This window comes from Pseudopodoces humilis, chromosome 2 (assembly GCF_049639895.1).
Source record: "Pseudopodoces humilis isolate 2021_Gansu_Grassland_sample_001 chromosome 2, ASM4963989v1, whole genome shotgun sequence".
NCBI lineage: Eukaryota > Metazoa > Chordata > Aves > Passeriformes > Paridae > Pseudopodoces > Pseudopodoces humilis.
The window spans coordinates 78,334,933-78,348,045 of record NC_142201.1 but is presented as its reverse complement, the minus strand read 5'-3'; the positions used below and the strand labels follow the sequence as shown (position 1 = coordinate 78,348,045).

Genomic DNA, 13,113 nt, shown 5'->3' with positions numbered 1-13,113 from the left:
TTCTGCTTAAGATGACTGCACCAGCCCGAAACCTCAGCATTTCTTTGTCCCTTTTCATAACACCCAGTAATCTGGCAGCTCTCAAAATGAGAACTGGCAAAACACACATTCAGATTCAAGGAGAAGGAAAATGAGACCTCATAACTGTTTCAGGCCAACTTATTGTATAAAATTAAGCAATCAAAATCAACTTTTCTGAGAATTAAGATCTTAAGGCTTCTGTTTATAATGCCATGTTCAGACAGCTTCAGAGTAATATGAGATATTTGCAAGACATTCCAGAACAGAATATAAAATCAAGTCTTTAAAACCAAGACCAAGATTACATAAATCCATTTTAAGTGCCTGCAGTGAGACAGAGTAGACCAAGGAACCAATCTAATTAAATGGAGCTTTTTTTTCCTTACCAGAACTCAACCACATGGATATAGGAATGACAGTAAGACGGGGTAACAACTTACCACACACCAGCTATACAACAGCTTTATAATGGTAACTTGCTGAGCTGTAATAACTAGTTATCAATTAAATAATTCACCAAGAATTATATTAAATATTAGTTATGTAAAGAGGAAATGTCTTGTCTTGCTTTGCTTCACTTACTTTTTTTTATTTCATGCTTCAACAATTTTGTTTAGTTCTGATTATTCAAATATATTAAACAGTTTTTTCTTCAAATTTTCTCTATAGTGCACACAAATACAGCATAAGCATGCACAACAAACATTCTGCATGTCCAAAATCTCCCCTAGAGGCAGGGACATCTTAGTATCATTCCGCATATAAGGAACAGACATTAAGGTACAGATTTTCACTTTCATTTCCATTTTTAAAGGTAGCTACATCATATTAACGGTTTTGTGTAATGTAAGCACACACACAAAGTGTATTGAACCATAACAGACATAAACATTTAATCAGTTTGCAAATACTAATAACAAGGTGAAAACTTAACCATGCTTTCCATTTGCTTTGAAGAGGGAGTAAATTATGACCAAGTGAAAAACAGAGCCACCCTATGCAGAAATATATGCAGTACCTATATAACATTAATATCTAAATATAAAGTAGTATTTTTACATTTTAAAGGTACAAATAGAATAAACCCTATATCATTAAGCTCTTCAATAATACAGAGAAAAAAATTTGGAGTTCTTAAAGATGTCCTTAATAATAACCAGGGTGCCAAATAAGAAAATGCTCTGGGCCGTTCTTTAAAAGGTTTATATCAGAAGTCAATGCTGATGTAAATTTAAGGAGCTGTCCAATTTGGGATTTAACGTGCCAGAAAATAATTACCATAAACCAATTTCCTAGCTGTAATTCAGTAAAATACTGCTACCAAATGATAAGTCTTCATTACCTACCTGAGGCTTACAGGACTCTCAGTTGGGATTCTCTGGCTACAAATACCTGTGTGCTATGCAGTACATGAGCAAACCTGATACAACTGGGACAAGCATCAGACCTACTGTGCATAACACACACAGCAAGTGCAGTCTGTCCCAGGCAGACTATATAACCTAAGAGTAACAAGTTTAGTGTAGTCCAATCTGATTCTCTGAGCCTGGGGAGGTTTTTTTGCTCAAGACCTGTAGGTATCAATAATCTCAGGCGAACAGCTGATTTCCTATAATGAAACTTCCAAATGACAAAAGGAAAGATGTTCAGATACACTCAGATATATGGTAGCTAAACCTCTGCATCAATCAGTTCATATGTGAGAGACAGTGGAAAATAGGTTGCAAACACACTTTGTTAAAAGGTTTTCTTATTCAGCTCTTCTGCTACTGATAACACAGCAGCAAGGTAAAATAATCTGGTTTAAGTCAGAGTTAACAAATCCAAAAAAGAAAACAGACCTGAAAATCTGCTGTGTTATATGAGTGACAGACAATCATTTCAGATTAATTGCATGCTACTTTGGGGTTGTTTTAGTTTGGGTTTGTTCAGGGTTTTCTTGGGGGATGGGGTGGGAAAAGAAGGAGGGGTTGGTTGGTTGTTTTTTAATTTTAAGCATACACTTTAAGGATAACACTTGCTTAAGTATGTAACTATATATAGCAAATAAAGCATACACAGTAATTTCCCAACAATTTATGACCTACCATTCCCAGAAGCCTCTTTAGCTACCTTTTAAAATATATCATGTGGAACAAAAGTGGTTACCTAATGAAAGGAAAGCTAATGTCTTTATAAATAATTTGATGGGTGAAGGGATGGGTATTAACATCTTTGAAATAAGTCTTAATGTCTCTACTGACTTTGGGCAGCAGGTCCATTACAGAGCCCTGGCAACTTGGCTCCTGAAACAACCAAGTGGGTCTGCACAAGCCTAAACTTCTGAACTTTGGGGTAAAATAGTAGGGTCAAGGATGGAATATGTGGTAGGCTGTTTGGGAAGGCTGTAACTATCCAGGACCTCAGCCAATGGGGAAAGGAAGAGGCAACATACAGCTGTGAGTTTAGGAGAAAAGGAGGCTGCACTCACTGAAACATCGAGAGAGAAAACGCCATGGGCGTGTGCCCCAGAGGATGTTGTCCCTTTATTTAAATAAAGTCGCAGGACTCCTCTGTCTCCTTTTTGGACATAAACCTCAGGTGTTTGTGGATTTTCCTGACACTAACTATTTGAGACTGAAGTCATTTTTGCAATCTGGAATTGGGTTAAGCACCCAAGTGATGGGGATGTTATGTCGACAATTTTCACCTTATTTGACCAGACAAATTAATCCTTTTCATACCAACACAGGAGATTAGTGCTTCAACAAAACCAATCAAATAGCAACAGGAGTAAAACTACCTGTATCCCCAGCACAGAACCAGTGATTTTGAAGAGTCTAAAAAGCACTTACCACACCGATTCCTTCAAAAGCAAATACTGCTGTCCCAAAAAACAATGGGTATTTCTTCCATCCAACCACAGGAGGCAGTTTTCGAGGATCTGCTAGATCCTGAAGAGAACAAAGCAAAACAGCTCATTACTACCTCTTCCTACAATTCTAACTGACACATTATGTTACACGAAAGAAAACTCGGTACATGTTGACAGTGGTGTATACATTGCTATTTACAATCCCTGGTTTTCCTCCCAAACTTAGTCCTTTATACACATTTATACCATCTTCCCACACAGAAACTTGCAGATTATTTATTCTAGGTTCTATCGCTGTCACTAGAAATTTTTGCATTTAAAGTATCACATTGGTGTGTATAAGGGAGCATCAATTAAAACAGAAGGAAAAGTGCTCATCTCAAGTCTTATCTTCTGCAAACTCCTTAGTGTACTGCTCGTTCTAACCTGCTTTCATACTGCACAGATATTCTTCATAACTGTGAGCGACACTAAAAGAACATCTCTATAATACAAGACAAAGTTCTGCAGAATGATTAATTACTATCTTACCCAATTTTTTCTTTTCATAACTTCTCCTGCCTCCTTGCCCAGCTTATATCTCTCATTGCCTTTCTCCCCATCCTCCACTTCCCAATCATCAAAATACATATTTTTATTACCTTAAATTAAGATGCCTCAAATACAAGATAATGCTGCCTTTCATAAATTGTCAGTCAGTAGGTATCTATCAGAAACCAACTGCCATATTCAACAAACCTAACTTGCCACACTGAAAAAAAACAGGTAATAATTTTTTTTATACTTACTCTAACAATATACTGGTAAATAATCACCAGGCTGACAGCCATGGACAGATTGGCAAGCAATGAAAGCAAGGACAAGCTCTTAAGGTCACGAATGAAGACCAGGAGGACCAGGAAAGGCAGGAAGCACAGCATGTATATTCGTAAATCAGTATTCCTTTTCTCAGAGGAACTGCCAGTGGTACTAGCATTCATAGGAGCAATCTTACTTTCCAAGAATCCTTCATGGACCTTTATTAAAACAAAAAACAAAACAAACATGTTAAACAGTGGCAGCAGTGAGTATATGGTCAAATTGCTGTTCTCCTATAGGGAAATTTGTCTCTCTGCTTTACCTGGTGAGTGACAGGAATTTTGAGATCCCTGTACATGTACTCTCAGTGCAGAGGGGAAGACAAGGCACTTCCAGCAAGTGTTTCATACTTAAGGCAAATTATTAAATTAGGACTTGAAAGCACCATTATCCCACCACTGACTAAAGAGGAAATCCACACATGCAGTTTATCAGAAAGGGAGAGTCTGGTAAACTGGAAGCAAGCCAGACAGATCTGGGCTTAAATCTTAAAGAGTTTGAATTTTTCTAGGGAGTGTAAGGGCATTATATTACAAAATGTTATTGCACCTGAGTTCAGTGCCTAACAACTTTATGCCTTCACTATGCACATCATAGCAGCATACATACAAAATAATGTTAGAATATGAACATGCCTGTCTTTCATTTAGTTCAAATGAATTTTTTTCACTCTTCACTTTTTTATTAATGAACATTAACTCAACTTTAAAAACCATGATCTTGACAGAAGTGAGAGTCCTGTATCTAATAAGCTGATATAAACTAATGCCCATAAATTAAAAGTAGTACACAATGTGAAAGTGCATTGGGTTTTTTTGTACATAACATTACGATAGTTGCCTGTAGTGCACATCAGAAGATTGAGTTTGAGACTATTCATGATTCTCTTTTGGGAAGAAGTCAGTGTGGCTGCAACTGCCAAAAATTTGTTTTGTGGAAATGTACGCAGCCATCTGTGCTGTGTGCACACCACAATCAAAATATCCAGAGCTGGTGGTTATTCTGCTCACTGCAAAATGAGAACAGTTCAGTTCATTTTAAATCTCATCATGCTGTCTCCCTTAGGTATCCTTTCCTTCTCTACCATTGCAGTCATCATCTTACAAATTAGCTTATGATTTGTACTGTATACTGTACATACATACTGTATGTAGCTGTACTTAATTTGCTCATGCTGCATGAAGTCTTTGGCTTGATGGCTACAGAAAGATACCCAGACAGTGAAAAAAAAATTCCTTATAGCACAGAGACAAACAAAAATGCTAAACTTACATATAACTGAAAAAACTCGCTTGATTTCCATTGTTTCAAACAATCCACAAATTCAGGGAGAGTGAATTAACTTAAAACTATTCTGTCTGCAACCAAAAGCACTGTACTTCCTTTTTTTTTTTTTTTCTTCCCACAATAAAAAAGGGAAAGCTAAATGATACAATTCTGCAACTGCATGCTTTCCAGAAATCTCACTTTATTTGAGAACATCACTGGTCATTATGGAAACACTGATGGTTTCTACCTCACAAGAATCTCAAGTGTCACTTGCAAGATATTTAACATCTGTTAGTTTTCATAAAGATACTGATTTTAGAAAGCTACAAAGAAGTTCTAATTACATTGAGAATCAAATTAACAGAGTTACAATAACTCATCTTTGCCAAGTAATAAGTCAAACACTTAACCAAATCACTTCCCTAATGCCACATGAAGTTAAGCTCTCTGTGGAAGCTTCCAGCTTTCCCACCATACTTAAAACAGAAATACAGAACAAGCACTTTAGGCCTTTCACTTTAACAGGTGGCATCTAGTGCTCTCTCATCATGTACAAATTCAGACTCATGGTCACAGTTATACTGATAAAAATACGCAGGAGGATGCAGTTTGTTCTCTTTTGTGGACATATATACCTTTAAATCAACTTTGTATCAAGATATCAAGAGAGCAGCTCTAACAACACCAGTCAGAGCAGTGCCACTTATGGGCCTAGACAACACAAGAGAAAATAATCTGCAAAGGTGGATTTTGAGATGTGTAAATAGGGATCCTATACATTAACTCAGAAGAGGCACTCCAGATAAGATTCAGCAAGGGTTCATCTTGTGGAAGAACTAAACAAACAGGCACAAGTTACTGACAGGTAGAAGAAAGCTGAGTTGGAAAGTAAAATGCAGAAGTTATAGAAAGTAAAGATCACTATTCTCCCTCTTAAAATGGAGCAACTGGCTGTGAGAGATCTGACAGCAGAATAGCAAAGGAAAACTCTAATGAAGATGAGATTATACCAACTTTTTCAGGTGATGGCTAACATCACCATGACTTTGAAAGTATTCCCCTAAATTTTACTTTTAAAAATTAATCAAACAACACTTAAAACTGTTCCAAAAGTACCAAAATATAAAACAGCATGAAGAATCTGGGGTTTTTATACTTTTTCATGCACTGTTTAGTTCCGTGCAAATTGACTGCTGATTGTGTTAGGATGGACTATGACACATTTTCTGTCTAACCTAGTCTCAGATTTGTATTCTGGACAATAATTGTTTTCAACCCCCTGCTGCTCTCTGCTAGTGCACTACTGCATGTGGCAGTCATGCTGAGCCAAGAACAGCACACACTCTATGTAACAGTCTTTGTCCTGAACGAAGTAACATGATCTGGTCTCAAACATTTCCCCAAACCACATGAGGATATATCATTATGGTTTTAGAAAGGAAGCACATAGCTACTGAAATCAGTAAGCATAATGATGTCCCCAGGCACAGGATTTCATCAGGAGTTACTTCAGTTACTCAAGCATTAATTTACCATACTGGTATGATGTCTGAAACAGTTTTTTTCACTCATTTACACAGCCTAAGCATAACATAACCTGCTTCAGCTGAATCCAGGAAGATCAAACACTTGTGCAAACCTAGATATCAAGTTCCTTCTCCACTCAGAAAACCAATACACAAATAGAGGCTGCAAAAAAATCAGTTGAACCAATGAACAATCTTCCTTCTTACAGGAACTATCTCAGAAGCAAGAAATAATTCCATTTCCTTAGTCTCTTCAACTGAGACTACTGTTTCCTTGCCTGTATCCCAAACTACACTCTGTCATGCAATTTTATGAACTTTTCAACATCTAGTGAGCTCAAAACAGCAGTCCTTGAATCCACTGGTTCCTCCTAATTTCTTCCTTACTCAACTCAGAGCAACAGCTAGTGCAATACACAAGGCCAGATCTGGGACAAAATCATTATGTTATCAGAGAGATAAAGACTATATTATAACCCTGTAATTTTGCATGAACAGGCCAAATAAATGTATCACAGTTCATTTAGTTCTGGCACTTCATTACGACTTAATACTGTACTTTGCAACATTTTTAACACATCCAGTTTTATGACTAAGCACAATTTCCAAAGTTTTGTGATGTTTTTCCCTAAAAAATGTAAAATAAATCAGAATTCCACTACATAGTATGCTACTGATGGATCATCTTCAAGGTGCTAAAGTTCCAAAAAAATGCTCATAAAAAACAAGAAGGTGTTTTCTTTTCTTAGCTTTATCAGCAAACAATGAAAGAGGACACTTTTCCAGGGAACTCAGCAAATATACATGAGAAAGCTGATGAATTTTCCTTCACTAAAAAGAGTGGTCAGGTATTGGAGGAAATTGTCCAGGAAAAGTCTTGGGATCATCACCCTTTTAAGTGCTCAAGAAATGTGTGGATGTCGCACTTGGGAACATTGTTTATTAATGAACATGGCAGTACTGGTTAATCTTGATAAGAATCTTTGCAAAACCAACCTTATCAATTCCATGACTCTATGAAATGCCAAAATTCTTGACACAGGGTCTTCTGCTGTCAAAGCAGGAAATGCAAAGCAACTACAATATGAAAGGGGACCATGTTCCTTCGAGCACAGGTTGTTCTTCCTATTCCTATGTGTTCCTTCCCTAGCTTTGCTGCAGTCAGTCCTCAAGATTTGTGTTTCAGCTTTATTGTTCTTCTACAATCTGAAACACTTTCACCCACAAGCCTCTTACTACATCCTGACAGAGTTAACCAGACCTTTTGTTCCCAGTCTAAGTTTCTTTGGTGCTCCTGGAAAATATTCCTTAGGAAAAGCTTGGCTTGCTATTCAATATAAGTGAAAATACGATCTTGCAGCACAGTGTCTGGGAAATGCTAATGCAATGCAGAAAAATCTCAGCAAAAGTTTTCACCAGATTTGATGGGTTTAATTTGCACACACCAACATGTAAATATGATGAGCAAAGTACAGATTATAATGCAAATGTATTGGTCAATGTGTGCCAATTAGTAATTAGTAGCATTTTTACTGTGTTTTTCCTTTATCTTAATTCTCTCCTTCCCGCCCCTCACTCCCTCTGTTCACCTTCCTCATCCTTTCACTACCCTAAATCATTAGAAATTTAGGCTATACCAATTTTTGTTCTTTGGTGCCCTCTACAGGACTAATTTCTGCAATAGAAAATTGCCAGGAATAAATCAGACTTCTCCCTCACAGAAGAGCAAGCACAAATGGGCAGTCCAAATCAAGTACATTTTCAACTGCAACTTCTAAACTGCTAATAACTTTAATCCACCCATCCACAGGGTCCATGTTATAGGTCTCTGCAGCTACTTCTTTTGCAGCAGTTGCCTTCCTGTAAGACCTTTCAATTTTTCCTCAACAAAGCACAAAGTTTCCTGAAAAACATCTTAGGTTGTTTTTTTTTTCCAAATCTACAAAAGCCAAGGTCAGCAAGTACTCAGTCTCATATTTTGTCTAAAGCCACACCACATACATAACCAGTTGATCAGGTAAGTATTTGATAAGAAAGGCTTTAATTTAAACTTACATTACAAAGCATGCATTAAAGATCTCATTTCAGAAGGCCAGCAAAAGAACATCAGGTAGTATTTTTAGCTTTAACAACAGATTCTGACAGTAGGAGTACAGTTTTAAAGGCTGGGATTTTTTTTCCCCTCACAACATACAAATTACAGAGTATCCAACTTCCAAATACACAAATTTGCCTCATCATGACAGATCTTCATCCATAGAACTTGGAACACTTCTTAAACACAATATAAATACTCATCCACAATGGGATGAAAAAACCAAGCAATCTTCTATGTGCTAACTGTCCAAGGGGACACCCTTCTTTCTAAATTAAATTAAGGTAAGCTATGCCAAGACATCTGTTGCCTGCCTTATGGGTAGAGTAAGAATCCATACGGACAATTAATGCTCAGCAACCTTATTCCTCACTTAGCTACTCACAGGAACATACACAGAATCAGACAGTCACAGAAACTTTTGGGTTGGAAAAGACCCACAAGATCCCAACCTTTGACCAGTCATCACCTTGTCAACTAGACCATGGCACTGTGTGCCACGTCCAGCTGTTTCCTGAACTCCTCCAGGAAGAGTGACTTCACCACCGCCACATGTAGTCTGTTCCAATGCTTAATGACCCTTTGCATGAAGAAATGCTTTCTGATGCCCAACCTTAACCTGCCTTGGCACAACTTCAGGCTATGTCTTTTCATCCTGTCGCTGGCTGCCTGGGAGAAAACAACCCCCACCTGGCTGCACCCTCCTGTCAGGCAGTTGCAGCAAGTGAAATGTCACTCCTGAGCCTCCTTTTCTCCATATTTAACACCCCCAGCTCCCTCAGTCACTTCTCATATGATTTACTCTCTAGACTCTTCCTCAGCTTCACTGCCCTTCTCTGGACTCACTAAAGCATCTCAGTGTCTTTCTTAAAGTGAAGGGCCCAGATCTGGACACAGAACTCGAGGTGCTGCCTCACCAGTGCTTATATGGATACAGGCCCAGATCCAGAGCTTGTCATTAAGCTTTATGACAACTGACTAACCATAGTCTCCTGAGCAGAAAACACAGCAGAGCACATTGGTAGAGTCCTGGAATTGCAAAAAGCCTGTGGAAGACAGAGCACCACAAGCTCAATATGCCTGTGTTTGAGCACCCACCCTGTGCTGGCTGACCCTCCATGAACCACGTGCTCAGACACAAACTGCTGACTGCAACTGCCAAGTGTGCCCCAAGGAAGGACCAACATCCCCCAGGACCCCATCAACAGAATCCTCCTATGAGAAAGAGCTTAGAAGGACTGGAGAGCAAGAGACAAAGCAGGGGAATTTAAGCAGAAGAAGCTGTCACAAAAGTGATAGGCATGGTTTGGTTTGTTTTTGTCAGTGATGGATGGCTGTAGGGAAGAAATTTGGGTTTTCTTGAAAGGTTTCGGGTTGCTTTAGATGTGTAAAGGCATTTGTGGTTGTGGTGATCCATCTGCAATGTTTAGTTGACTTAAGCAACTTCAGGGATAAAACTTGAAAGAAAGAGATGTGACCAAACTCAAAGCATTCACAGAAAAGCAAAAACAATTTTAAGATTATATCATGTCTCCCTTCTATTAGATAAACGGGAGACAGGATAAAAATATTCAAAAATATAAAAGGTATCCACAAATAGAAAAGAGTAAATTACTTATGGCTAGAACATGAAATAAAGAACTTACAATATCAGTAAGAAATCTGAAGCTTCTACAAAGAAGCAGCTGTCTAACAGATAAAGAAAGCATTGGAACTGACTAGTGAGGAAGCTGTAGAAATGTCAATGTCAGGCATTTTTTGGAACAAAAATCAGGATTCATTTAGATACAGTGGATTCTGTGAATAGAAGGGACTAAACAAGAACCAAAAAAAAAAAATAAAAAATCCAGTTACATGAAAAGGATAAAATATGCCCAGGAGTTTGGGGAGAAAAAAAGGAAGTCAGCAGAAAGCCTAGCAAAAAAAAAATAAAAATTCTGGGACAACTGGCTCCTACACCATTTTATGCCTTATTTTCCATAATTTCCACAATTAATCTTTAAACCCAACAAACAAATCAGAAGGAAATATACACTTTCACAAGTGTAAATTCACAAGATCTGAATTTAGTTCACCTTGCCCGCTGCCCCTTTTAAACCAAAAGCTTTATAGGAAATAAAAGTGAGGGAAAATGAATCTAAACTCATAACTACTTCCATATGGCAGCATTACTCACTTGTTTCACATTTTCTGCCAAGAACACAACATAAACGCCACAAAATCCCAGCTGTGTTATCACTAGGAAAAAGTCTACAATATACCTAAGGAAGAAAAAACAAACATACATTATACTTAAGATACAATTATCCCATTGCTACCTAATATGCAATTACTGCTCCTTTTTAGAGCAGTCAAAATGCTAGACTCAAATGCCACATTAATCTCTGTGCCTGTGCAGCACAGTACAGGTTCCTCCTATGGCAAAAGAGCATGGTGATCATTGAAATAACACTGTGGTTCAGACTGTTTTTGAAAAAAGTGATACACAATGGTGGCCTGAAGACAAACTGTAATGAAACTCTGCTAGAGTCAAGCACAGAGCAGAGATCTGCCCCAGAGAATGGATTTGCTGCAGCACAGATTCTCTGGAGACCCAATTGCCCTTTTGAGGCTTGTAACTGTTTGGTGCAATAGAAAATTGTCATTATGTATCACAACAAACCAATTTTTCCTCTAATTGAGCTCTACTCCAGTCCTATGAAGTCATCACAACACATCTTAAAACACTAGCTCACTAGCAAGATGCTGCATCCTTGAAAGTAACAGGAATATAAAAATTCTTCCACAAGTGAGGTAAAAACCACTTTAAATTAATGCTGAGCAACATGTCTGTTTCAGATTCACAATTTCACTACTGTACAGTCATATCACAAACTCTACAAACAGCAGCAGATGGCAAAGAAAAAATATTGTGTTTTTTTGTAAAAGAGGGATAAAATATTTAACAGACACAACAAGCCATTTATATCTTCATGTCCTTATTGCAAAAATAGTACATATTTCTCTATTATTTGTATGTTATATTTAAACAGGAACCAAAGAATTGTTTCGCTTCCCCTCAGAATACATACATTAAAGTTACATTTGCAGTGTTAACCTGCAATGAAGAAAAATGTTGGGAAAAACAAATGAAAACTTAAAGTACTTAAAGTACTTCACTGCATTAGACAATAAATGCATTTCTGGTTATAACACATCTCTTCCTATACTGTTAAACAGAATTCTTTTACCTCAGACCTCTTGTAGAGTAGTAGAACTGAAAACTGAAATGTCTAATACAGCCAGACATCCTCCCATCTCACCATTATCAGCTGGCAGCAGGAAATAACACTGCATAAAAGCATTTTAAAGGAAGGTAAAATCTTAGAAAAATGGAATCTCCTAATCAGTCCAAGTGCCGCCATTAACTTTTAAAAATGAATTTACTCTATTAAATTCTAGTTCAATCTTACCGGCCCCAGGAAGCTCGTTTCTGAAGAGCAGCTAGGGGCCCTACTTCCAATGCACAGCTAACTGTATCACTATATCCCAAGGAGGACTTCTTCACCCTGAAATCAAAAAGTGAAGAAAAAACAGAGTTACCAGAAACTATGAGGACCTAGAACCCTACTCTGAAAATACTGTTGGTCTTCCATGATTATAACAAGTTGGCACCTGTGGCAACACTCTGCTACTGCTGAATTTCAGAGGTATAGTTTGAGCTTCTTTACCCCAGGAAGTGCTATTTAGCATTTCACAAGCATGTGAAACACTGTTGTGTCACCCAGTTCAACAGTACTAAACGAGTTTCTTACAAAATAAGGGGTTTTTTTTGATAAACTACTCCACAATCATATTCTTGTTGTATGAGCTTAAGAAATTAATCTCAAATCTAAAAGTCACAAAGAACTTAAACAGAATTCAACTATTGCTGCACAAGCAGTTAATCACAATTCATTCAATGATCTTATTTCGGTCATCAACTTTGAAGACCATTCAAAACTGCTGAGGAAAAATTCAGGAATGACACGGTCCATTCACAGTACAATATCATATTAATCTGGTAAAATAGATTTTCCAGCTACAGGGACATGAATAGTTTTGTGATTAAAAAGTTCATTGTACTTTCAAACATGAAACCCTCCCACTGCTTCTCTTTAACACTTGACAGTACAATAAAAATGTTTAATGAAAGTCACTATTAATCAAAATACTCTGTCAGTCAAATCTGAGTAACTGCTTCCCCACAGTACTGCACATCTCACTTGGAGGAATATTTAATATTTATCTGATCAGTAGCATCACTAACACATTCCTTCAGCACTACTACTTCAAAGGATTAAGTTGCCACAATTCAGAGACAAAGCTCACATATAATCATAGAAGACATTAACAATATTTCTTAGTTTATCTTTTACTCCTATAAAGTACTTATAAACTAGGTATTCATTAATTATTTACATTTTTCAAAGCTATGAAGACTCAGAAGCTCTATGAATATAAAGGACTGA

General features: G+C 37.4%; 1 protein-coding gene across 2 annotated transcripts in view; it reads right to left on the bottom strand.

Moving 5' to 3' along the window:
* The window catches only part of SLC36A4 (solute carrier family 36 member 4), an 86,705-nt gene that overhangs the window by 62,608 nt on the left and 10,984 nt on the right, over nt 1-13,113 (bottom strand). For both annotated transcript variants that reach the window (XM_088052091.1, XM_005516188.3), the window contains exons 5-8: nt 12,076-12,171; nt 10,800-10,884; nt 3,664-3,891; nt 2,856-2,954 (exon numbers count right to left, since the gene is read on the bottom strand). In XM_088052091.1, the coding sequence (XP_087908217.1) occupies nt 2,856-2,954; nt 3,664-3,891; nt 10,800-10,884; nt 12,076-12,171 (508 nt within the window). The remainder of the gene's footprint in view (nt 1-2,855; nt 2,955-3,663; nt 3,892-10,799; nt 10,885-12,075; nt 12,172-13,113) is intronic.